The following is a 25,387-nucleotide window of genomic DNA, read 5'->3' on the forward strand; positions in this document are numbered from 1 at the left end:
TGAGACAGCAAGTCTGGTCGGTCTGGGAGTGCCCACGGTTGACCCACCGTGAGGTGCCACAGATCCGGGTACCACGACCTCCTCGGCCAGTCTGGAGCGACGAGGATGGCGCGGCGGCAGTCGGACCTGATCTTGCGTAACACTCTGGGCAGCATTGTCAGAGGAGGAAATACATAAAACAGTCGAAACTACGACCAATCCTGAACTAATGCGTCCGCCGCCAGAGCTCTGTGATCCTGAGACCGTGCCATGAATGCCGGGACTTTGTTGTTGTGCCGAGACGCCATGAGATCGACGTCCGGCGTTCCCCAGCGGCAACAGATCTCTTGAAACACGTCCGGGTGAAGAGACCATTCCCCTGCGTCCATGCCCTGGCGACTGAGAAAGTCTGCTTCCCAGTTTTCTACGCCCGGGATGTGAACTGCGGAGATGGTGGAGGCTGTGGTCTCCGCCCACAGCAGAATCCGCCGAACTTCTTGGAAGGCTTGACGGCTGCGCGTGCCGCCCTGGTGGTTGATGTACGCGACCGCCGTGGCGTTGTCCGACTGTATGCGGATCTGCCTGCCCTCCAGCCACCGATGGAACGCCTTTAGGGCTAGATACACTGCCCTTATCTCCAGAACATTGATCTGAAGGGAGGACTCTGTCGGAGTCCAGGTTCCCTGAGCCCTGTGGTGGAGAAAAAACGCTCCCCACCCTGACAGACTCGCGTCCGTCGTGACCACAGCCCAGGATGGGGGCAGAAAGGATTTTCCCTTCGACAGAGAAGTGGGAAGAAGCCACCACTGAAGAGAGGTTTTGGCTGCCAGAGAAAGAGACGTTCCGGTCTAGGGACGTCGACCTCCTGTCCCATTTGCGGAGAATGTCCCATTGGAGTGGACGCAGATGAAACTGCGCAAAGGGGACTGCCTCCATTGCTGCCACCATCTTCCCCAGGAAGTGCATAAGGCGTCTCAAAAGGTGTGACTGGGCCCGAAGAAGAGAGTGCACCCCTGTCTGCAGTGAACGCTGTTTGTCCAGCGGTAGCTTGACAATCGCTGAGAGAGTATGAAACTCCATCCCGAGGTAAGTCAGTGATTGGGTCGGAGTCAATTTTGACTTTGGGAAATTGATGATCCACCCGAACCTCTGGAGAGTCTCCAGAGCAACGGTCAGGCTGTGTTGACATGCCACCCGGGAGGGTGCCTTGACTAGGAGATCATCTAAGTAAGGGATCACCGAGTGGCCCTGAGAGTGTAGGACTGCCACAACGGATGCCATGACCTTGGTGAAGACCCGTGGGGCTGTCGCCAGGCCAAAAGGCAGTGCCACAAACTGAAGGTGTTCGTCCCCGATGGCGAAACGCAGGAAGCGTTGATGCTCTGGTGCGATCGGCACATGGAGATAAGCATCCCTGATGTCGATTGATGCTAGGAAGTCTCCTTGGGACATCGAAGCGATGACCGAGCGGAGAGATTCCATGCGAAACCGTCTGGTTCTCACATGTCTCTTGAGTAGTTTGAGGTCCAAAACGGGACGGAATGATTCGTCCTTTTTTGGCACCACGAACAAGTTGGAGTAAAAACCGCGACCACGTTCCTGAAGGGGAACGGGGATCACTACTCCTTCTGTCTTCAGAGTGTTCACCGCCTGAAAAAGTGCATCGGTTCGCAAGGGGGGCGGAGATGTTCTGAAGAAACGAGTCGGAGGACGAGAGCTGAACTCTATCCTGTAACCGTGAGACAGAATGTCTCTCACCCATCGGTCTTGGACATGTGGCCACCAGGCGTCGCCAAAGCGGGAGAGCCTGCCACCGACCGAGGATGCGGTTTGTGGGGGCCGAAAGTCATGAGGAGGCCGCCTTGGAGACGGTGCCTCCGGCGGTCTTTGGAGGACGTGACTTAGACCGCCATGCAGAAGAGTTCCTCTGGCTCTTCTGTGGCCTGTTGGACGAGGAGGATTGGGATCTGGCTGAGGGCCGAAAGGACCGAAACCTTGCTTGAATTTTCCGTTGCTGAGGTCTGTTTGGTTTGGACTGGGGTAAGGACGAGTCCTTTCCCTTGGATTGCTTAATAATTTCATCCAATCGCTCGCCAAACAATCGGTCGCCAGAAAATGGCAAACCGGTTAAGAACTTCTTGGAAGCAGAGTCTGCCTTCCATTCGCGTAGCCACATGGCCCTGCGGACTGCCACCGAATTGGCGGATGCTACCGCTGTACGGCTAGCAGAGTCCAGGACAGCATTCATGGCGTAGGATGAAAATACCGACGCCTGAGAAGTCAAAGACGCTACTTGCGGAGCAGAGGTACGTGTGACCGCATTAATCTCAGACAGACAAGCTGAGATAGCTTGGAGTGCCCACACGGCTGCAAAGGCCGGAGCAAAAGAGGCGCCTATGGCTTCATAGATGGATTTCATTAGGAGCTCTATCTGCCTGTCAGTGGCATCCTTGAGCGATGAACAGTCAGCCACTGATACTACGGATCTAGCCGCCAGTCTAGAGACTGGAGGATCCACCTTGGGACATTGAGCCCAACCCTTAACTACGTCAGAGGGGAAGGGGTAACGTGTGTCATTAAGGCGCTTAGTAAAGCGCTTGTCCGGAAAAACTCTGTGCTTCTGGACAGCATCTCTGAAGTTAGAGTGATCGAAAAAAGCACTCCGTGTACGTTTGGGAAACCTAAACTGGTGTTTCTCCTGCTGTGAAGCCGATTCCTCTACAGGTGGAGTTGGGGGAGAAAGATCTAGCACCTGGTTGATGGACGCTATAAGGTCGTTTACTATGGCGTCCCCTTCAGGTGTATCAGAGCAACGTCAGGGTCAGAGCCCTGGGCTGCGACCTCCGCTTCATCCTCCAGAGAGTCCTCAAGCTGAGACCCCGAACAGCGTGATGAAGTCGGGGAAGATTCCCAGCGAGCCCGCTTAGCCGGTCTGGGACTGCGGTCCGTGCCGGAGTCCTCCCCGTGAGACCTAGGGGCCACCCCGGGAGCACGCTGTGGCGCAGACCGAGAGGGGCCTGGGGGCGATGATCCCGCAGTGCCCGGGGCCTGTGTAAGGGCCGGTCTGGACTGCAAGGCTTCTAGTATCTTAGCAGACCATTTGTCCATAGACTGAGCCATGGATTGTGAAAGCGACTCAGAGAGTTTCTCAGCTAAAACTGCAAACTCTGTCCCTGCCACCTGGACAGGGGAAGCCGGCGGTTCCACCTGAGCCGAGGGTCCCACCAGTGCCCTAGGCTCCAGCTGAGCAAGTGCCACAGGGCCCGAGCATTGCTCACAGTGAGGGTAGGTGGAACCTGCAGGTAGCATAGCCGCACAAGAGGTACAGGTTGCAAAATAACCCTGTGTCTTGGCACCCTTGCTCCTTGTGAACGACATGCTGTTGTCTCCTAGGAGAGTGATCACTGAGGGTATATAGCCAAAAGCAAAACAATGCGGCCGAACAGAGAAAATGTATACTAATATATCTATATATATACACTTCGGCACCCTAGGAGGACCAGCAGCGGGTGACCGGTGTGGCTTACCGACCGCCCAAAGCGGTGTGTGTCCACCAGATTCCCTGCCTTGGGTCTCCCAGAGCTCCAGAAGTCCTCCACCGGCAGAATGTGTTTAAAACATGGCTGCCGGCGTTCTCAGGGGAGGAGGGAGCCGTGGGCTTCGACTAATAAAGTGCGGGAATCTGGTGCCCCACAGTGATTAGTGAGGGGGGAGGAGGACACCTAAAGTGTGCTCCAGCCCTCACTGTCGACGTCAGGTCGACCGTCCCGCCCTTACCCCTGACTGGCAGGCCCGGGGGCGGGAGTTATGGCACTAGGCCGCATGAAGCCGGGGACTAAATTTAATACCGCGGCCGGCAAACAGGCGCGGTCGGCGCGGTAGTCCCGGTCGTCATAAAAATACAGCAGCCGCTGCAGCGTCTGTGACAAAAACGCTCCATGCACCGTCCCCAAGGGGACACAGAGTACCTTTAGATGCAGGGCCCTGTCCCTGATGATACCAAGTCTCCTGTCCGTCAGATTCCCACAGGGGATGCGGAGGGAGCCCGGTCCCAGTGAATGGATGACCGGTTAGGATCCCACTTCTCCCAGAGCCTCTAAGGGATGGGGAAGGAAAACGGCATGTGGCTCCAGCCTTTGTACCCGCAATGGGTACCTCAACCTTAACAGCACCGCCGACTCAGTGGGGTGAGAAGGGAGCATGCCGGGAGCCCTGTGGGGGCCCTCTTTTCTTCCATCCGATACAATCAGCAGCTGCTGCTGACTAAAATGGGAGCTCGAGTGAATGTGTGCCTCCTTCAACACAAAGCATAAAACTGAGGAGCCCGTGAGCCACGGGAGGGTGTATAGGCAGAGGGGAGGGGTTACACTTTTTAAAGTGTAATACTTTGTGTGGCCTCCGGAGGCAGAAGCTATACACCCAATTGTCTGGGTCTCCCAATGGAGCGACAAAGAAAGAAGGATTTCGGTTGTGCCTCAAACCAGACATCCGAAGCAGCCATGGCATCATAAATGGTGTGAAATTTGGTCCCTTGAGGGGTTTCTTCAGGCTTAGAAACAGATGATAGTCGGAGGGAGCTAGATTTGGTAAATAATATATTAATAAGATATTGTCTGTACATATCTCCTCTGAATTGTAAAGTGCTGCGGAATATGTTAGCGCTATAGAAATAAAGAAGGGAATTTTGTTTACTTACCTAAAATTCCTTTTCTTCTAGCTCCAATTGGGAGACCCAGACAATTGGGGTGTATAGCTACTGCCTCCGGAGGCCGCACAAAGTACTACACTTAAAAGTGTAAGGCCCCTCCCCTTCTGGCTATACACCCCCCCGTGGGAGCACGGGTCCCTCAGTTTTAGTGCAAAAGCAAGAAGGAGGAAAGCCAATAACTGTTTCAAAAACAAATTCAATCCGATAACAATATCGGAGAACGTAACTTATCAACATGAACAACATGTGCACCCGAAAAACAAATACCCTAAGAAAAAACAGGGCGGGTGCTGGGTCTCCCAATTGGAGCTAGAAGAAAAGGAATTTACGGTAAGTAAACAAAATTCCCTTCTTCTTTTTCGCTCCTAATTGGGAGACCCAGACAATTGGGACGTCCAAAAGCAGTCCCTGGGTGGGTAAAAGAATACCTCGTGATCGGGCTGTCAGGCAGCCCTTTCTTACAGGTGGGCCACCGCCGCCTGCAGGACTTGTCTACCTAGGCTGGCATCCGCCGAAGCGTAGGTATGCACCTGATAATGCTTGGTAAAAGTGTGCAGACTCGACCAGGTAGCCGCCTGGCACACCTGCTGAGCCGTAGCCTGATGCCGTAATGCCCAGGATGCACCCACGGCTCTGGTAGAATGGGCCTTCAGTCCAGAAGGAGTCGGAAGCCCAGCAGAACGGTAGGCGTGAAGAATTGGTTCCTTGATCCACCGCGCAAGGGTGGATTTGGAAGCTTGCGACCCTTTATGCTGACCAGCGACCAGGATAAAGAGTGCATCCGAACGGCGCAGAGGCGCCGTGCGGGAAATGTAGATCCTGAGTGCTCTCACCAGGTCCAACAGATGCAAACCCTTTTCAAATTGGTGAACTGGATGCGGACACAAAGATGGTAAAGTGATATCCTGATTGAGATGAAAGGAAGATACCACTTTGGGAAGAAACTCTGGAATTGGACGCAGTACTACCTTGTCTTGGTGAAACACCAGGAAGGGAGATTTGCAAGATAACGCCGCCAGCTCTGACACTCTCCGAAGAGACGTGACCGCCACCAGAAAAGCCACTTTCTGTGAAAGCCGAGAAAAGGAAATCTCCTTCATAGGCTCGAAAGGTGGCTTCTGGAGAGCAATTAGAACCTTGTTCAGATCCCAGGGTTCCAATCGCCGCTTGTAAGGGGGAACGATATGACAAACCCCTTGCAGGAACGTGCGTACCTTAGGAAGTCGCGCCAGGCGCTTCTGAAAGAATACGGATAGCGCAGAGACTTGTCCTTTAAGGGAGCTAAGCGACAAACCTTTTTCCAACCCAGACTGCAGGAAGGAAAGAAAAATAGGCAATGCAAATGGCCAGGGAGAAACTCCCTGAGCGGAGCACCAAGATAAGAATATCTTCCACGTTCTGTGGTAGATCTTGGCGGAGGATGGTTTCCTAGCCTGTCTCATGGTGGCAACAACATCATGAGATAAACCTGAGGTCCCTAGGATCCAGGACTCAATGGCCACACAGTCAGGTTCAGGGCCGCAGAATTCAGATGGAAAAACGGCCCTTGAGACAGCAAGTCTGGACGGCCTGGTAGCGCCCACGGTTGTCCTACCGTAAGATGCCACAGATCCGGGTACCACGACCTCCTTGGCCAGTCTGGAGCGACGAGAATGGCGCAACGGCAGTCGGACCTGATTTTGCGGAGCACTCTGGGCAACAATGCCAGAGGTGGAAACACATAAGGTAGTCGGAACTGCGACCAATCCTGAACTAAGGCGTCTGCCGCCAGAGCTCGGTGATCGTGAGACCGTGCCATGAAAACCGGGACCTTGTTGTTGTGCCGTGACGCCATCAGGTCGACGTCCGGCATCCCCCAGCGGCGACAGATCTCCTGAAACACGTCCGGGTGAAGGGACCATTCCCCTGCGTCCATGCCCTGGCGACTGAGAAAGTCTGCTTCCCAGTTTTCCACGCCTGGGATGTGAACTGCGGATATGGTGGATGCTGTGTTTTCCACCCACGTCAGAATCCGCCGGACTTCTTGAAAGGCTTGCCGACTGCGTGTTCCCCCTTGGTGGTTGATGTACGCCACCGCTGTGGAATTGTCCGACTGAATCCGGATCTGCTTACCCTCCAGCCACTGTTGGAAGGCTCGCAGAGCAAGATAGACTGCTCGGATTTCCAGAACATTGATCTGAAGGGTGGACTCTCTCTGAGTCCACGTACCCTGAGCCCTGTGGTGAAGAAACACTGCTCCCCACCCTGATAGGCTCGCATCTGTCGTGACCACCGCCCAGGATGGGGGTAGGAACGACTTTCCTTTTGACAATGAGGTGGGAAGAAGCCACCATCGGAGAGAGTCCTTGGCTGCCTGAGAGAGGGAGACATCCCTGTCGAGGGACGTCGACTTCCCGTCCCATTGGCGGAGAATGTCCCATTGTAGAGGACGCAGATGAAACTGCGCGAAAGGGACTGCTTCCATTGCTGCCACCATCTTCCCTAGGAAATGCATGAGGCGCCTCAAGGAGTGGGACTGGTTCTGCAGGAGAGATTGCACCCCTGTCTGCAGAGAGCACTGCTTGTCCAGTGGAAGCTTCACTATCGCTGAGAGAGTATGAAACTCCATGCCAAGATATGTTAGTGATTGGGTCGGGGTTAGATTTGACTTTGAAAAGTTGATAATCCACCCGAAACTCTGGAGAGTCTTCAGTGCCACGTCCAGACTGTGTTGGCATGCCTCTTGAGAGGGTGCCTTTATAAGTAGATCGTCCAAATACGGGATCACGGAGTGACCCTGCGAGTGCAGGACAGCTACTACTGCTGCCATGACCTTGGTGAAGACCCGAGGGGCTGTAGCCAGCCCGAAAGGTAACGCTACGAACTGCAGGTGTTCGCTTTCTATAACGAAGCGTAGAAAACGCTGATGCTCTGGCGCAATCGGCACGTGAAGATAAGCATCTTTGATGTCTATTGATGCTAAGAAATCTCCTTGAGACATTGAGGCTATGACGGAGCGTAGAGATTCCATCCGGAACCTCCTGGTTTTTACGTGTTTGTTGAGCAACTTTAGATCCAGGACGGGCCGAAAGGACCCGTCCTTCTTTGGCACCACAAACAGATTGGAGTAAAAACCGTGACCTTGTTCCTGAAGAGGAACGGAAGTCACCACTCCTTCCGCCTTTAGAGCGGCCACCGCCTGCAGCAGAGCATCGGCTCGGTCGGGCGGTGGGGACGTTCTGAAGAAACGAGTTGGAGGACGAGAGCTGAACTCTATCCTGTACCCGTGAGACAGAATGTCCTTCACCCAACGGTCTTTGACCTGTGACAGCCAAATGTCGCCAAAGCGGGAGAGCCTGCCACCGACCGAGGATGCGGAGAGAGGAGGGTGAAAGTCATGAGGAAGCCGTCTTGGTAACGGTTCTTCCTGCTGTCTTTTTTGGGCGTGACTGAGTCCGCCAAGAATCTGAGCCTCTCTGATCCTTTTGAGTCCTTTTGGACGAGGAGAATTGGGACCTGCCTGAGCCTCGAAAGGACCGAAAACCAGACTGACCCCTCCTTTGTTGGGGCTTGTTTTGTCTGTGTTGAGGTAAGGATGAGTCCTTACCCTTGGAGTGTTTAATGATTTCATCCAAACGCTCCCCAAACAATCGGTCGCGAGAAAAAGACAAACTGGTTAAGCACTTCTTGGAAGCAGAATCTGCCTTCCATTCTCTCAACCACAGGGCTCTGCGCAAAACCACGGAGTTGGCTGACGCCACCGCCGTACGGCTCGTAGAGTCCAGGACAGCATTAATCGCGTAAGACGCGAATGCAGACATTTGAGAGGTCAATGGTGCCACCTGCGGGGCAGATGTACGTGTGACCGAGTCGACTTGTATAAGCCCAGCTGAAATGGCTTGGAGTGCCCATACGGCTGCAAAAGCTGGCGCCAACGACGCTCCAATAGCTTCATAGATGGATTTCAGCCAGAGCTCCATCTGCCTGTCAGTGGCATCTTTAAGTGCCGCTCCATCTTCTACTGCAACTAAAGATCTAGCTGCAAGCCTGGAGATTGGAGGGTCCACCTTGGGACACTGGGTCCAACCCTTGACCACGTCAGGGGGAAAAGGATAGCGTGTATCTTTAAGCCGTTTAGAAAACCGCTTCTCAGGATAAGCGTGGTGTTTCTGGATTGCATCTCTAAAGTCAGAGTGGTCAAGAAAAGTGCTTAACCCCTTAACGACCGCGGGCCGTAAAATTACGTCCTAAATGACATAATCTTACTGCCCGCGGTCCTCCGGCGGCAGCATGCCGCGATCGGCACACATCTCAGCTGATTTTCACAGCTGAGATGTGTGCCTGCTAGGCACGAGCAGAATCGTTATCTGCTCGTGCCGATTAACCCCTTATATGGCGCTGTCAATACATGACAGCGCCATTATAAGCGCGATCGCGGTAAAGTTTTTACTTACCGCCGAAACCGGAAGTCACGTGACGCGATCACGTGACTCCCGATAGTTGTCATGGTAGCACAGGGTCATGTGATGACTCCTGTACTACACCTGACTTAGTTTCACTTTCGCTGTGCCCGGGGCACAGCAAAAGAGAAAGAGAGCGTATCTGCTGTTTACAGCCTTGTGGCTGTGATCAGCAGATACTGCAGAGCGATCGGAATGCTGATCGCAATAGCCCCCTAGGGGGACTAGTAAAATAAAAAAAAAAAGTTAAAAAATAAGTTTTAAAAAATTAAAAAAAAACAAAAAAACCTAAAAGTTCAAATCACCCCCCATTCGCCCCATTGAAAATTAAAGGGTTAAAAAAATAAAAAATATACACACATTTGGTATCGCCGCGTTCAGAAACGCCCAATCTATCAAAATATAAAATCAATTAATCTGATCAGTAAACGGCGTAGCGGCAAAAAAATTCCAAACGCCAAAACGACGTTTTTTTGTCACCACAACTTTTGCGCAAAATGCAATAAGAGGCGATCAAAACGTAGCATCTGCGCAAAAATGGTACCGTTAAAAACGTCAGCTCGAGACGCAAAAAATAAGCCGTCATTGAGCCTAAGATCCCGAAAAATGAGAACGCTACGGGTCACGGAATATGGCGTAAAACGTGCGCCACTTTTTTCGGACAAACTTCCGATTTTTTTTTAAACCCTTATATAAAAGTAAACCTATACATGTTTGGTGTCTACGAACTCGCACTGACCTGAGGCATCACACCCACACATCAGTTTTACCATATAGTGAACACAGTGAATAAAATATCTCAAAAACCATAGTGCTATCGCACTTTTTTTGCAATTTTTCAGCATTTGGAATTTTTTTGCCATTTTCTAGTACACTATATGGGAAAACTGATGGTTTCATTTAAAAGTACAGCTCGTTCCGCAAAAAATGAGCCCTCACATGACCATATTGACTGAAAAGAAGGGAATTTTGTTACTTACCGTAAATTCCTTTTCTTCTAGCTCTTATTGGGAGACCCAGACGATTGGATTGGGTGTATAGCACTGCCTCCGGAGGCCACACAAAGCAATTACACTAAAAAGTGTAAGGCCCCTCCCCTTCTGGCTATACACCCCCAGTGGGATCACTGGCTCACCAGTTTTAGTGCAAAAGCAAGAAGGAGGAAAGCCAATAACTGGTTTAAACAAATTCTCTCCGAGTAACATCGGAGAACTGAAAACCGTTCAACATGAACAACATGTGTACCCGCAAACAAACCAAAAATCCCGAAGGACAACAGGGCGGGTGCTGGGTCTCCCAATAAGAGCTAGAAGAAAAGGAATTTACGGTAAGTAACAAAATTCCCTTCTTCTTCGGCGCGCTATTGGGAGACCCAGACGATTGGGACGTCCAAAAGCTGTCCCTGGGTGGGTAAAGAAATACCTCATGTTAGAGCTGCAAGACAGACCTCCCCTACGGGGAGGCAACTGCCGCCTGCAGGACTCTTCTACCTAGGCTGGCGTCCGCCGAAGCATAGGTATGCACCTGATAATGTTTGGTGAAAGTGTGCAGACTCGACCAGGTAGCTGCCTGGCACACCTGTTGAGCCGTAGCCTGGTGTCGTAATGCCCAGGATGCACCCACGGCTCTGGTAGAATGGGCCTTCAGCCCTGATGGAACCGGAAGCCCAGCAGAACGGTAGGCTTCAAGAATTGGTTCTTTGATCCATCGAGCCAGGGTGGCCTTAGAAGCCTGCGACCCTTTGCGCTTACCAGCGACAAGGACAAAGAGTGCATCCGAACGGCGCAAGGGCGCCGTGCGGGAAATGTAGATTCTGAGTGCTCTCACCAGATCTAACAAATGTAAATCCTTCTCATACCGATGAACTGCATGAGGACAAAAAGAAGGCAAAGAGATATCCTGATTAAGATGAAAAGAGGATACCACCTTCGGGAGAAACTCCTGAATGGGGCGCAGCACTACCTTGTCCTGGTGGAAGACCAGGAAAGGAGCCTTGGATGACAGCGCTGCTAGCTCAGACACTCTCCGAAGAGATGTGATCGCTACCAGAAAAGCCACTTTCTGTGATAGTCTAGAAAGTGAAACCTCCCTCAGAGGCTCGAAGGGCGGCTTCTGGAGGGCAACTAGTACCCTGTTCAGATCCCATGGATCTAACGGCCGCTTGTACGGGGGTACAATATGGCAAACCCCCTGTAGGAACGTGCGCACCTTAGGAAGGCGTGCCAAACGCCTCTGAAAAAAGACGGATAGCGCCGAGACCTGACCTTTAAGGGAGCCGAGCGACAAACCTTTTTCTAACCCAGATTGCAGGAAAGAAAGAAAGGTAGGCAATGCAAATGGCCAGGGAGACACTCCCTGAGCAGAGCACCAGGATAAGAATATCCTCCACGTTCTGTGGTAGATCTTAGCGGACGTGGGCTTCCTAGCCTGTCTCATGGTGGCAACGACCCCTTGGGACAATCCTGAAGACGCTAGGATCCAGGTGAGCCCGCCAGGAATCTGAGCTCCCTTGTTCTTTCTGAGTCCTTTTGGACGAGGAGAATTGGGCCTTGCCCGAGCCTCGAAAGGACCGAAACCTCGACTGCCACTTTTTCTGTTGAGGTTTACTTGCTCTGGGCTGTGGTAAGGAAGAGTCCTTACCCTTGGACTGTTTTATGATTTCAGCCAATGGCTCACCAAACAGTCTGTCTCTAGATAATGGCAAGCTGGTTAAGCATTTTTTGGAACCAGCATCTGCTTTCCAGTCCTTTAACCACAAGGCTCTGCGCAAAACCACAGAATTGGCGGACGCCATAGCGGTACGGCTCGTAGATTCTAGGACAGCATTGATAGCATAGGTCGCAAACGCAGACATTTGCGAAGTTAGGGACGCCACTTGCGGCACTGCTGGATGTATGATAGCATCCACCTGTGCTAAACCAGCTGAAATAGCTTGGAGTGCCCACACGGCCGCGAATGCTGGAGCAAACGACGCGCCGATAGCTTCATAGACAGATTTCAACCAAAGGTCCATCTGTCTGTCGTTGGCATCTTTAAGTGAAGCGCCATCCTCTACTGCGACTATGGATCTAGCCGCAAGCTTGGAAATTGGGGGATCCACCTTTGGACACTGGGTCCAGCGTTTGGCCACCTCAGAGGGAAAAGGATAACGGGTATCCTTAGAACGTTTAGAGAAACGCTTGTCTGGATGAGCGTCGTGTTTCTGGATCGATTCTCTGAAGTCAGAGTGGTCCAAAAAAGCACTTAATTTACGCTTGGGATATAGGAAATGGAACTTCTCCTGCTGTGCAGCTGCCTCCTCTGCAGAAGGGGCTGGGGGAGAAATATCCAACAGTCTATTAATTGCCGATATAAGGTCATTAACCATGGCGTCACCATCAGGGGCATCCAGATTGAGAGGGGCCTCAGGATTAGAATCCTGATCACCGTCCTCAGTCTCATCACAGAGAGACTCTTCTCGCTGAGACCCTGAGCAGTGTGATGACGTGGAGGGTCTTTCCCAGCGAGCTCGCTTAGGCTGCCTGGGACTGTCATCTGAGTCAGAGACTTCAGCCTGTGATGCTTGAGACCCCCTTGGAGCACGGATTAGTTCCAACTGAGGGGGACCGGAGAGCATAGACGCAGCAGTGTCCATGGTCTGAATAACTGGCCTGGCCTGCAAGGTCTCCAGGATTTTTGTCATAGTCACAGACATTTTATCAGCAAAAACTGCAAAGTCTGTCCCCGTCACCGGGGCAGGGTTCACAGGCGTCTCTGACTGGGCTACCACCACAATAGGCTCTGGCTGACGAAGTGCCACTGGGACTGAACATTGCACACAATGAGAGTCGTTGGAGCCTGCTGGTAGATTAGCCCCACATGCAGTACAAACAGTGTACACAGCCCGTGCCTTGGCACCCTTGCGTTTTGCGGATGACATGTTGCTGCCTCCTCAGAGCAGAACAGGGTGTCCAGCCAAGAAGCGACCTTACAGTGCAACTATATATATATATATATATATGGTACCAAGAAAAAAGTACACTAATATAACACTGAGGCACTAGTGGGGCCAGCACTAAAGTGCTGCTTACCGCCCGCTTAGGAGCGGTGTGTGGGCGCCGAAATCCCTTTAGTCTGGGTCTCCCAGAGCCTGCTGCCCTTCCCCAGCCAGACCGCATGTGTAATGGCTGCCGGAGTCCTTGTGGAGAGGGGGGGCGGGCCCTGGGCGTATACAGACGAAGAGCGGGAAGCCTGCTTCCCACTGTGCCTAGTGAGAGGGCTGGAGCATGTAAATAAAGCTCCAGCCCTCGGCGCTGCCTATTGAGCAGCGTCTCTCCCCAACCCTGATTGACAGGGTGGGGGCGGGAACGAAGCGGCGCTAGGCCGCAAAAGCCGGGGGCTAAAGTTAGAAGCGCCGCCGCCGTAAAAGCGCGGTCGGCGCAAAGTCCCCGGCGCACCACAAGTCGCAGCTGCGCCGCCGCTCCAGGAGCGGTCGGCGCAGTAGTTCCCAACATGTAACGTCACTCAGCAAAGCTGCAGTGACCTAGCCCCAGCGCACAGCGCTACTGTCCCCGGCGCACTATAACGCTCAGCAAGCCTTGAGAGTGTCCGTGCCTGCCGGGGACACAGAGTACCTGAAAGTTGCAGGGCCTTGTCCCTGAACGGCACTCCCGCTCCAAATCCAGCAGGTTCTCTGGGTCTGTGGATGGAGCCCGGCCCCAGGGCTTGGGGGCCGGTAAGATCCCACTTCCACAGAGCCCTCCAGGGGATGTGGAAGGAAAACAGCATGTGGGCTCCAGCCTCTGTACCAGCAATAGGTACCTCAACCTTACAAGCACCACCGCGGGTGAGAAGGGAGCATGCTGGGGGCCCCATATGGGCCCTCTTTTCTTCCATCCGATATAGCCAGCAGCTACTGCTGACTACAAACAGTGGAGCTATGCGTGGATGTCTGACCTCCTTCGCACAAAGCAGAAAACTGGTGAGCCAGTGATCCCACTGGGGGTGTATAGCCAGAAGGGGAGGGGCCTTACACTTTTTAGTGTAATTGCTTTGTGTGGCCTCCGGAGGCAGTGCTATACACCCAATCCAATCGTCTGGGTCTCCCAATAGAGCGCCGAAGAAATAAAAAAGTTACGTCTCTCAGAAAAAGAATGGCGAAAAAAAAAAACGGAAAGCGAAAAATCGGCCGGTCGTGAAGGGGTTAATTTACGCTTGGGATATCTGAAATGGAATTTCTCCTGCTGTGAAGCTGCCTCCTCCGCAGGAAGAGCTGGCGGGGAAATATCTAACATCCTATTGATGGACGCTATAAGATCATTCACTATGGCGTCACCATCCGGTGTATCCAGATTGAGAGCGGTCCCAGGATCAGAATCTTGATCAGTTACATCCGCCTCATCACCCATAGATTCGTCCCGCTGGGATCCTGACCAGTGAGACGAAGTTGAGGGCCCCTCATAACGAGCCCGCTTAGGTTGTCTGGGACTGTTGTCTGAGTCAGAATCGTCACCCTGGGGTGCATGTGACACCCCCGGAGCTTGGAAGTGTTCCAGCTGAGGGGGACCAGGGAGCAATGATGAGTTACTGGTCTAGACTGCAATGTTTCAAGAATCTTTGACATGGTCATAGACAATCTGTCAGCAAAAGCTGCAAACTCCGTTCCTGTCACCTGGACAGCATTCACAGGTGGTACACTCTGGGTCACGTCCAGCAGAGGCCCCGGCTGTGCAAGTTGCACAGGGGCCGAGCACTGCACACAATGGGGTTCAGTGGAACCTGCCGGTAGAGCAGCCCCACATGCGGTACAGGCAGCATATAATGTCTGTGCCTTAGCACCCTTGCGTTTTGCGGACGACATGCTGTTGCCTCCTTGTAATCTAGGAGGGTATATAGCCGAGAATCACCAGCGACCGTACAGTACAAAGTATTTGCAAACACAAAATACTCAGTATACAAACGGCACAAGTGGGGGTGAGCCCTTGAGGGCTGCTTACCGCCCGCTGAACAGCGGGTATGAGGCCGTAGAATCCCGTGTCTGGGTCTCCCCGTCTCCCCTCTGCAGCTCAGCGTGCAGGCAGGAATGGCTGCCGGCGTTCAGTGAAGAGGGGCGGACCGTGGGCGTGCCACAAACAAAGTGCGGGAAACTGCGTCCTACTGTGCCTGGTGTGAGGGCTGGAGTATGTAAAAAAGACTCCAGCCCTCAGCGCTGATGCTCTGTACAGCGTCCCGCCCTCCTCCTGACTGGCAGGTGCGGAGGCGGGAACGAACGAACTAGGCCGCAAAAGCCGGGGACTGTAGTAATAAGCGCGGCCGTGATATATGCACGGTCAGCGCGGAAGTCCCCGGCGCACCACAAGTCCCAGCCGCGTCGCAGTCCCAGCGGCCGGCGCGACCGTTCTCACTGAGTCTACCCACTCAGCTAAGCTGAAGTGAGGAAATGGCACAAGCGCAGCAGCGCTGTTGTCCCCGGCGCACTAACACACCCAGCAATGCTGCGGTGTGCGCGCGTATGCACGGGGACACAGAGTACCTTGACGGAGCAGGGCCATGTCCCTGACGATACTCCGCTCCATATCCAGCGGCTTCTCCAGGGGCTGTGGATGGAGCACGGTCTCAGTGCCTGGAGACCGGTAAAATCCCACTTCGCCCAGAGCCCTAATGGGGATGGGGAAGGAATCAGCATGTGGGCTCCAGCCTCCGTACCCGCAATGGGTACCTCAACCTTAACAAGCACCACCGACAGAAAGTGGGGTGAGAAGGGAGCATGCTGGGGGCCCTGTATGGGCCCTCTTTTCTTCCATCCGACATAGTCAGCAGCTGCTGCTGACTAAATAGTGGAGCTATGCGCCTTCGCACAAAGCAAAAACTGAGGGACCCGTGCTCCCACGGGGGGGTGTATAGCCAGAAGGGGAGGGGCCTTACACTTTTAAGTGTAGTACTTTGTGCGGCCTCCGGAGGCAGTAGCTATACACCCCAATTGTCTGGGTCTCCCAATTAGGAGCGAAAAAGAAACTTATTATTATTAAATAAGGTGGGTGGTTAACCAGCTGGAAGCCCGGCTCTGCTAGTTTTGCTGTGGTTGCTTGTGCAGTGTGAGCGGAGGCGTTGTCTTGCAGGAACAAGATTCCTTTGGACAGCTTACCACGCCTCTTGGCTTTCAGAGCTGCCTTCAATTGGTCCAAAAGTTCAATGTAATACCTTGCATTGATGGTGGAACCCTTTTGAAGGTAGTCCACTAGCAGCACACCCTCCTTATCCCAGAACACAGATGCCATCACCCTAGTGGCTGATTTTTGCACCCTGAACTTCTTTGGATGAGGAGAACCACTGTGCCTCCACTCTTTTGACTGCTCCTTGTTTTCAGGGTCATACAAATAAATCCAGGTCTCATTAATAGTGATCAGTCGATCCAGGAAGTTCTTATCAGCCTGGAAACACTGACAAATGGACCAGGAAGTTTTCACTCGCATGCTTCTCTGATCTGTTGTTAAACATTTGGGGACCCACTTTGCAGATCGCTTCCTCATATCCAAATGCTCATGGATAACGACACGAACACGTTCACGGGAAATCCCCATGATGTCTACTATTGCTTTAGCTGAAATTCGTGGATTCTCCAGTATGAAGTTGTGCACAGCATCGACGATCTCCGGAACAACAACCACTCTCGGTCGTCCAGGACATTCCTCATCATTGGGGCTGAAGTGGCCTGGTTTAAATGTGGTAACTCTGTTCTTTACTTTGGAATATGAAGGGCATTGATCCCCCAATGTCTGCGACATATCACCATGAACATCCTTCGCGGACTTTCCTTGTAGAAACAAGAATTGTATCCCTCCTCTGCTCTCAGTTGCTGTGAATATCGCATTTTGTTTTCCCACGTGTGTAGAACACTGTTGCCATAAGCAACAAACACAACATTTTGAAAACATATATTAGACACATAAGGCTTTCATGTGATGTAACATTCGTTACCATAGAAACAAAAAAAAAAAAATCACAAAGACTTATCAGCAGCCCATCGTATACAGTAGCGGCGCTTCTCTGTGCTGATAGTTTGCTACAATGTATCAGCGCAGACAAAACATGACAGTCTGGAATCCAGGAAGATTTTGGTCACAAGCGTAGGTGACAAACTCAGAAGTATATTTCCAGGTTTTCACCTCTGAAATGGAAAAGTCACTACTCCTTCAAATCAAAAACAGAAGTTTTTAAAATAAAAGTATTGAAAACTTTTGCAACTTTACAGGATCTGTTTTTTTAACAGGAGGAACAACAAAGGGATAGTTTTAAGAAAAAAAAAACTGCTCTGATATTGTCTTATTGGACAATACATGACTTCACTAAAACAAACAGGTCAGGGGGGAAGACAGATCCTGGGAAAAAAAACTTTTAACACCAAAGTTGCTCATTTCCTACAGAGTATATAAACGACATAAAACGAAGCCTGCATAAAAAAAAAACAAAAAAACACCCTTACCTTATTATAGACCAAGTCAATTGGACACCCGACGTTAATATCCACAAAGTCAACCTCGATGCTTTTGTTCAGCAGCTCTGCACATTTGGTCATTGTGTCCGGGAAGGCGCCCTCTAGCTGCAAAAAAGAATGAAACTCAGTCATTAAAAAGGTTAAAACAGCAACAAGGAGGGAAGCAATAAAAAAAACCAAAAGCTTGGGATGTCGAAAATGTACGCAAATACCAAGGTCCTGGGATATTTCTTGATTTTGAGTCCTGAGGGACAGCTTTATATTTTTTTAGCGGCTGTATCCGATACGAGAGCTGATGGAGACTTCATCCCGACTCAAGAGAACGGGAAAGAGCAAGAATTGAATTTCATGTCGCCATTTCTGCATTCTGACCTCTAGTCTTTATTATTTACATATATGACATTTTGATTGTTTTTTATTACACTTTTTTGGGAGCGCTGTGGGAGGGTGATGACTATAAGAGCAATTCTGGTCATATATATCACACACAGACACAGACACAGACACACACAGTCATATGAAAATGTTTGGGCACCCCTATTAATGTTAACCTTTTTTCTTTATAACAATTTGGGTTTTTGCAGCAGCTATTTCAGTTTCATATATCTAATAACTGATGGACTGAGTAATATTTCTGGATTGAAATGAGGTTTATTGTACTAACAGAAAATGTGCAATCCGCATTTAAACAAAATCTGACCGGTGCAAAAGTATGGGCACCGCAACATAAAGAAGGGAATTTTGTTTACTTACCGTAAATTCCTTTTCTTCTAGCTCCAATTGGGAGACCCAGACAATTGGGTGTATAGCTATTGCCTCCGGAGGCCACACAAAGTATTACACTTAAAAGTGTAAGGCCCCTCCCCTTCTGGCTATACACCCCCAGTGGGATCACTGGCTCACCAGTTTTAGTGCCAAAGCAAGAAGGAGGAAAGCCAATAACTGGTTTAAAGACCAATTCAAACCGAGGAAACATCGGAGAACTGAACCATACCACATGAACAACATGTGTACCCGAAAAAACAGAAAAAACCCCGAGAAAACAGGGCGGGTGCTGGGTCTCCCAATTGGAGCTAGAAGAAAAGGAATTTACGGTAAGTAAACAAAATTCCCTTCTTTTTCGCTCCGAATTGGGAGACCCAGACAATTGGGACGTCCAAAAGCAGTCCCTGGGTGGGTAAAAGAATACCTCGTGATAGGGCCGTCAAACAGCCCTTTCCTACAGGTGGGCAATCGCCGCCTGAAGGACTTATCTACCTAGGCTGGCGTCTGCCGAAGCGTAGGTATGCACCTGAAAATGCTTGGTAAAAGTATGCAGACTCAATCAGGTAGGTGCCTGACACACCTGCTGAGCCGTAGCCTGGTGCCGTAATGCCCAGGATGCACCCACGGCTCTGGTAGAATGGGCCTTCAGCCTTGAGAGAACCAGAAGCCCAGTAGAACTGTAGGTTTCAAGAATTGGTTCCTCGATCCCCCGAGCCAGGGTGGATTCAGAAGCTTGCGACTGTTTACGCCGACCAGCGACAAGGACAAAGAGTGCATCCGGGTGGCGCAGGAGCGCCATGCGGGAAGTAGAACCTGAGTGCTCTCACCAGAACCAACAGATGCAAATCCTTCTGAAATTGATGGACTGGACGAGGACACAAAGAAGGTGAGGTGATATCCTGATTGATATGAAAGTGGGATACCACCTTAGGGAGAAATTCCGGAATCGGACGCAGAACTACCCTGTCCTGGTGAAGGACCAGGAAGGGAGATTTGTATGAGAGCGTTGCTAGCTCGGAAACTCTCCTAAGAGACGAGACCGTTACTAGAAGGCCACTTCCCGAGAAAAGCGGGAAGGGAGACCTCTTTCAAAGGCTCGAAAGGCGGCATCTGGAGAGCAATTAGAACCTTGTTCAGATCCCAGGGCTCTAACGGCCGCTTGTACGGAGTGCTGAGACGACAAACTCCCCGTAGGAACGTGCGTACCTGAGGAAGTCGTTTCTGAAAAAATACAGATAGCGCTGAGACTTGTCCCTAAAGGGAACTGAGCGACAACCCTTTTTCCAACCTAGATTGCAGGAAGGAAGGAAACATAGACGATGCAACCGGCCAGGGAGAAACACCCTGCGCCGAGCACCGAGATAAGAATATCTTCCACGTCCTGTGGTCAATCTTGGCGGACGTTGGTATGCTAGCCTGTCTCATGGTGGCAACCACGTCCTGAGGTAATCCTGACGACACTAGGTTCCAGGACTCAATGCCACACCATCAGGTTGAGGGCCGTAGAATTCAAATGGAAGAATGGCCCTTGAGACAGCCAGTCTGATTGGTCTGGTAGTGCCCCCGGTTAGCCTACCGTGAGGCACCACAGAACCGGGAACCACAACATCCTCGGCCAATCTGTAGCGACGAGGATGGCGCGGCCGCAGTCGGTCCTGATCTAGCGCAGCACTCTGGGCAACAATGCCAGAGGTGGCACATAAGGTAGCTGGAACTGCGACCAATGCTGAACTAAGGCGTCTGCCGCCAGAGCTCGATGATTGTGAAACCGTGCCATGAAGCTGGCACATTGTTGTTGTGCCGTGACGCCATTAGATCGACGTCCGGCCTCTGTCAGCGGCGCCAGATCTCCTGAAACCCGTCCGGGTGAAGAGACCATACCCTTTCGGCCACACCCCGGCGACTTAGGAAGTCAGCTTCCTAGTTTTCCACGCCTGGGATGTGAACTGTGGATATGGTGGATGCCGTGTCTTCCACCCACATCAGAACCTGCCGGACTTCCTGGAAGGCTTGCCGGTTGCGCGTTCTTCCTTGGTGGTTGATGTATGCCACCGCTGTGGAGTTGTCCGACTGAAGTCGGATTTGCTTGCTGTCCAGCTGCTGTTGGAAGGTTTGTAGGGCAAGATACACTGCTCTGTGTTCAAGAACATTGATCTGAAGGGTGGACTCTTGCTGAGTCCACGTACCCTGAGCGCTGTGGTGGAGAAAAAACTGCTCCCCACCCTGATAGACTCGCGTCTGTCGTAACTATCGCCCAGGATGGGGATAGGAAGGACCTTCTTTTTGACCATGAGGTGGGAAGAAGCCACCACCGTAGAGATTCCTTGGCCGCCTGAGAAAGAAAGACGACTCTGTTGAGGGAGGTCGACTCCCCGTCCCATTGGCGGAGAATGTCACATTGTAGTGGACGCAGATGAAACTGCGCGAAAAGAACTGCCTCCATTGCTACCATCTTACGTAGGAAGTGCATGAGGCGTCTCAATGTGTGCGACTGGTTCTTAAAGAAGAGATTGCAGCCCGTAGTGATGCTGTTTGTCTAGCGGAAGCTTCACTATCGCTGAGAGAGTATGAAACTCCATGCCTAGATATGTTAGCGATAGGGTCGGGGTCGGATCTGACTTCAAAAAGTTGATGATCCACCCAAAACTCTAGAGAGTCTCCAGCGCAACGTTCGGGCAGTGTCGGCATGTTTCCTAAGAGAGTGCCTTGACAAGTAGATCGTCTAAATATGGGATCACAGAGTGACCCTGAGAGTGCAGGACTGTGACTACTGCTGCCCTGACCTTGGCGAAGACCAGTGGGACTGTCGCTAGCCGGAAGGTAGAGCTACGAACAGAAGGTGTTCGTCTCCTATAACGAAGCGTAGAAACGCTAGTGCTCTGGATCAATCGGCACGTGTGGATAAGCATCCTTGATGCCTAATGATGCTAGGAAATCTCCTTGGGACATTGAGGCGATGACATGGCGGAGGGATTCCATCCGGAACCGCCTGGTGTCCACGAGCTTGCTGAGCAGTTTTAGATCCAGAACGGGACGGAACGGCCCGTTCTTATAGGCACCGCAAATAAATTGGGGTAAAAACCGTGACCTTGTTCCTGAAGAGGAACGGGGGTCATCACTCTTTCTGCCTATAGAGTGCACCCTGTTTGCAGAAGAGCAGCGGCTCGGCCGGGAGGTGGAGAAGTTCTGAAGAATCGAGTTGGAGGACGAGAAGTGAGCTCTATCCTGTACCCGTGAGACAGAATGTCTCACACCCAACGGTCATTGACCTATGGCAGCTAAATATCGCCAAGGCGGGTGAGCCTGCTACCGTCCGAGGATGCGGAGAGAGGAGGCCGCAAGTCATGAGGAAGCCGCCTTGGAAGCGGGTTTTCAGACTGTCTCTTTTTTGGGCGTGACTGAGCCCGCCAAGAATCTGAGCTCCTCTGATCCTTTTGAGTCCACATTGGACGAGGAAAAATGGGACCTGCCCGAGCCTCGAAAAGACCGAAACCACGACTGCCTCCTGCTCTGTTGGGGTTTGTAGTGTCCGGGCTGAGGAAAGGATGAATCCTTACCCCTGGACTGTTTAATGGTTACATCCAAACGCTCACCAAACAGTCGGTCAGCAGAAAAAGGCAACTGGTTAAGCAACCTTTTTTGGAAGCAGAATCTGCCTTCCATTCACTTAACGAGCAGACCAGGCTCTGCTTAAAAACACGGAGCAGCGGAGGCTACTGCCGTACGGTTCGCAGAGTCTAGGGCAACCTGAATCGCGTAAGAAACAAATGCAGACATTTGAGAGGTTAAGGATGCCACCTGCGGCACAGATGTACGTGTAACCGTGTCAATCTGTGTAAGACAAGCTGAAATAGCTTGGAGTGCCCCAAGGGTGAGAATGCTGGAGCCAACGGTGCGCCGACAGTCTCATAGATGGATTTAGACCAGAGATCCATCTGTCTGTCAGTGGCATCATTAAGTGCAGCTCCATCTCCCACTGCCACTATGGATCTAGCTACAAGCCTGGAGATTGGAGGATGCCGCTTGGGACACTGGGTCCAGTCCTTGACCACGTCAGGGGGCAGGGATAACGTGTATCCTAAGCCGTTTGGAGAAGCGCATATCTGGATAAGTGTGGTGTTCCTGGACTGCCTCTCTGAAGGCAGAGTGGTCCAGAAAAATACGTGAAGCTGACTCCTACACTGGAGGAGCTGTGGTGAGAAATAACCAACATTCTATTGATGGACGCTATAAGATTATTCACTATGGCGTCACCATTAGGTGTATCCAGATCGAGAGCGGTCTCAGGATCAGAATCCTGAGCCGCTACTTCCGCCTCATTACACAGAGAGTCCTTCTGCTAGGACCCTGATGAAACCGAGGGCCGCTCATAGTGAGCCCGCTTAGGCTGACTGGGACTGACGTCTGTGCAGAGCCGTGACTCTGGGATGCGTGTGACATTCCCGGAGCTGTTAGTTGTTCACACTGAGGGGGGCCATGGATCAATGATTCAACAGTGCCCATGTTGTGAGAGACATGTCCGGACTGCTAGGCTTCTAGTATCATAGCCATAGTCTCAGAAAATCTGACAGTAAAAACTGCAGACACCATCCTCATCCTCTGGCCATTAGCAGAGACTCCGGCTGAGTTGGATATAATGGGGGTCTATGTAACCTGCCGGCCGTATAGCCGTACATGCTGTACCGGCTGCATAGAAAAACATGTGGTTCTGCACCCTTGTTTTACACAGAGAATATGCTGATAACTCCTCCGCACAATCCAGGAGGGTATATACAACGTGCGACCAAACAGTGCAATGTATATAGTACAAGCATATCTATAAGTGCACTTCTGCACTAATGGGGTTAGCACCACAGGTGCTGCTTAACGCCTGTTGCAGCGATTGTGTGACTATCAGAATGCCAGGGTCTTCCACACTTGTCTCTGTATCGTACAGAAACTGACACTAATGGCTGCCGGCGTCCTTGTAGAGAAGGAAGCCGTGGGCGTGCCTGAGAAAGTGCGGGAATCCGGTTTCACAGTGCACACAGTGAGAGGGGTGGAGTATGCAAAACATACTCCAGCTCTCAGCGCTGCTGTGCTATGCAGCGTCACGCCCCTACCCTGACTGTCAGGCCTGTGGGCGGTAACGAAGGGAGACTAGGCCCAGAAGCCGGGGACTCGAGTTAATAAGCGCGGCCGGCATATCAGTGCTGGCCGGCGCGGAAGTCCCCGGCGCACCACAAATCCCAGCGGCGCCTTAAATAAAAATGGCAGCGGCGGTTAGCGCAGTAGTCACCCAATACACTAACACACCCAGCAACGCTGTGGTGTGCGATGGCACTAGTGCGGACAGCGCCGCTGTCCCTGGCGCACTAACACACCCAGCAGTGCTGCCGTGTGTCTGCGCGGTCCCCACAGGGATACAGAGTACCTCCATGTAGCAGGGCCATGTCCCTGAAGATACTCCGCTCCATGTCCAGCAGATACCAGGGGCTGTGGATGGAGCACGGTCTCAGTGCCTGGAGACCGATAGAATCCCACTTCACCCAGAGCCCTGTAAAAAGGGATGGGGAAGGAAGCAGCATGTGGGCTCCAGCCTCCGTACCCGCAATGGGTACCTCAACCTTAACAAACACCTCCGACATGAAGTGGGGTGAGAAGGGAGCATGCTGGGAGCCCTGTATGGGCCCTCTTTTCTTCCATCCGACATAGTCAGCAGCTGCTGCTGACTAAACAGTGGAGCTATGCGTGGATGTGTTGCCTCCTTCGCACAAAGCACAAAACTGGTGAGCCAGTGATCCCACTGGGGGTGTATAGCCAGAAGGGGAGGGGCCTTACACTTTTAAGTGTAATACTTTGTGTGGCCTCCGGAGGCAATAGCTATACACCCAATTGTCTGGGTCTCCCAATTCGGAGCGAAAAAGAAAGTGACATTAATATTTTGTAGATCCTCCTTTTGCAAAAATAACAGCCTCTAGTCGCTTCCTGTAGCTGTTAATGAGTTCCTGGATCCTGGATGAAGGGATATTTGACCATTCCTGTTTATAAAACAATTCCAGTTCAGTTAAGTTTGATGGTCGCCGAGCATGGACAGCCGCTTCACATCATCCCACAGATTTTCAATGATATTCAGGTCTGGGGACTGGGATGGCCATTCCAGAACATTGTAATTGTTTCTCTGCATGAATGCCTGACTAGATTTGGAGCGATGTTTTGGATCATTGTCTTGCTGAAATATCCATCCCCTGCGTAACTTCAACTTCGTCACCGATTCTTGCACATTATTGTCAAGAATCTGCTGATACTGAGTTGAATCCATGCAACCCTCAACTTTAACAAGATTCCCGGTGCCGGCATTGGCCACACAGCCCCAAAGCATGATGGAACCTCCACCAAATTTTACTGTGCGTAGCAAGTGCTTTTCTTGGAATGCCGTGTTTTTTTGCCTCCATGCATAATGCCTTTTTGTATGACCAAACAACTCAATCTTTGTTTCATCAGTCCACAGGACCTTCTTCCAAAATGTAACTGGCTTGTCCAAATGTGCTTTTGCATACCTCAGGCGACTCTGTTTGTGGCGTGCTTGCAGAAACGGCTTCTTTCGTATCACTCCCCATACAGCTTCTCCTTGTGCAACGTGTGCTGTATTGTTGACCGATGCACATTGACACCATCTGCAGCAAGATGATGCTGCAGGTCTTTGGAGGTGGTCTGTGGATTGTCCTTGACTGTTCTCACCATTCTTCTTCTCTGCCTTTCTGATATTTTTCTTGGCCTGCAACTTCTGGGCTTAAAGGGAACCAATCATCAGGATTTTCGTGTATAAGCTGCAGCCAGTGCAGTACTGGCACTATCAGGCACAGTGTGTACATACCATTGGGGTGCAGCTCGGGAGTTTAGGCAGTGAAATTCATCTTTATAAAGTTTGAAATTTCGTGCACTTTTTGATTGACGTGTGCACCTCTGCAGATAATGTCCGGGCGTGTTATGCAGGAGTTCCCCGCCCCCCCTCCAGCCTGTTCCTCCCTCTCTCATGATGCC

At 51.6% G+C, this 25,387-nt stretch overlaps 1 protein-coding gene across 1 annotated transcript in view; it reads right to left on the bottom strand.

Moving 5' to 3' along the window:
- The window catches only part of DUS3L (dihydrouridine synthase 3 like), an 83,889-nt gene that overhangs the window by 38,175 nt on the left and 20,327 nt on the right, over positions 1 to 25,387 (bottom strand). Inside the window, exon 7 of the mRNA XM_075315627.1 lies at positions 17,588 to 17,704. Coding sequence (XP_075171742.1) covers positions 17,588 to 17,704 — 117 coding nt within the window. The remainder of the gene's footprint in view (positions 1 to 17,587; positions 17,705 to 25,387) is intronic.

This window comes from Anomaloglossus baeobatrachus, chromosome 6 (assembly GCF_048569485.1).
Source record: "Anomaloglossus baeobatrachus isolate aAnoBae1 chromosome 6, aAnoBae1.hap1, whole genome shotgun sequence".
Lineage (NCBI taxonomy): Eukaryota > Metazoa > Chordata > Amphibia > Anura > Aromobatidae > Anomaloglossus > Anomaloglossus baeobatrachus.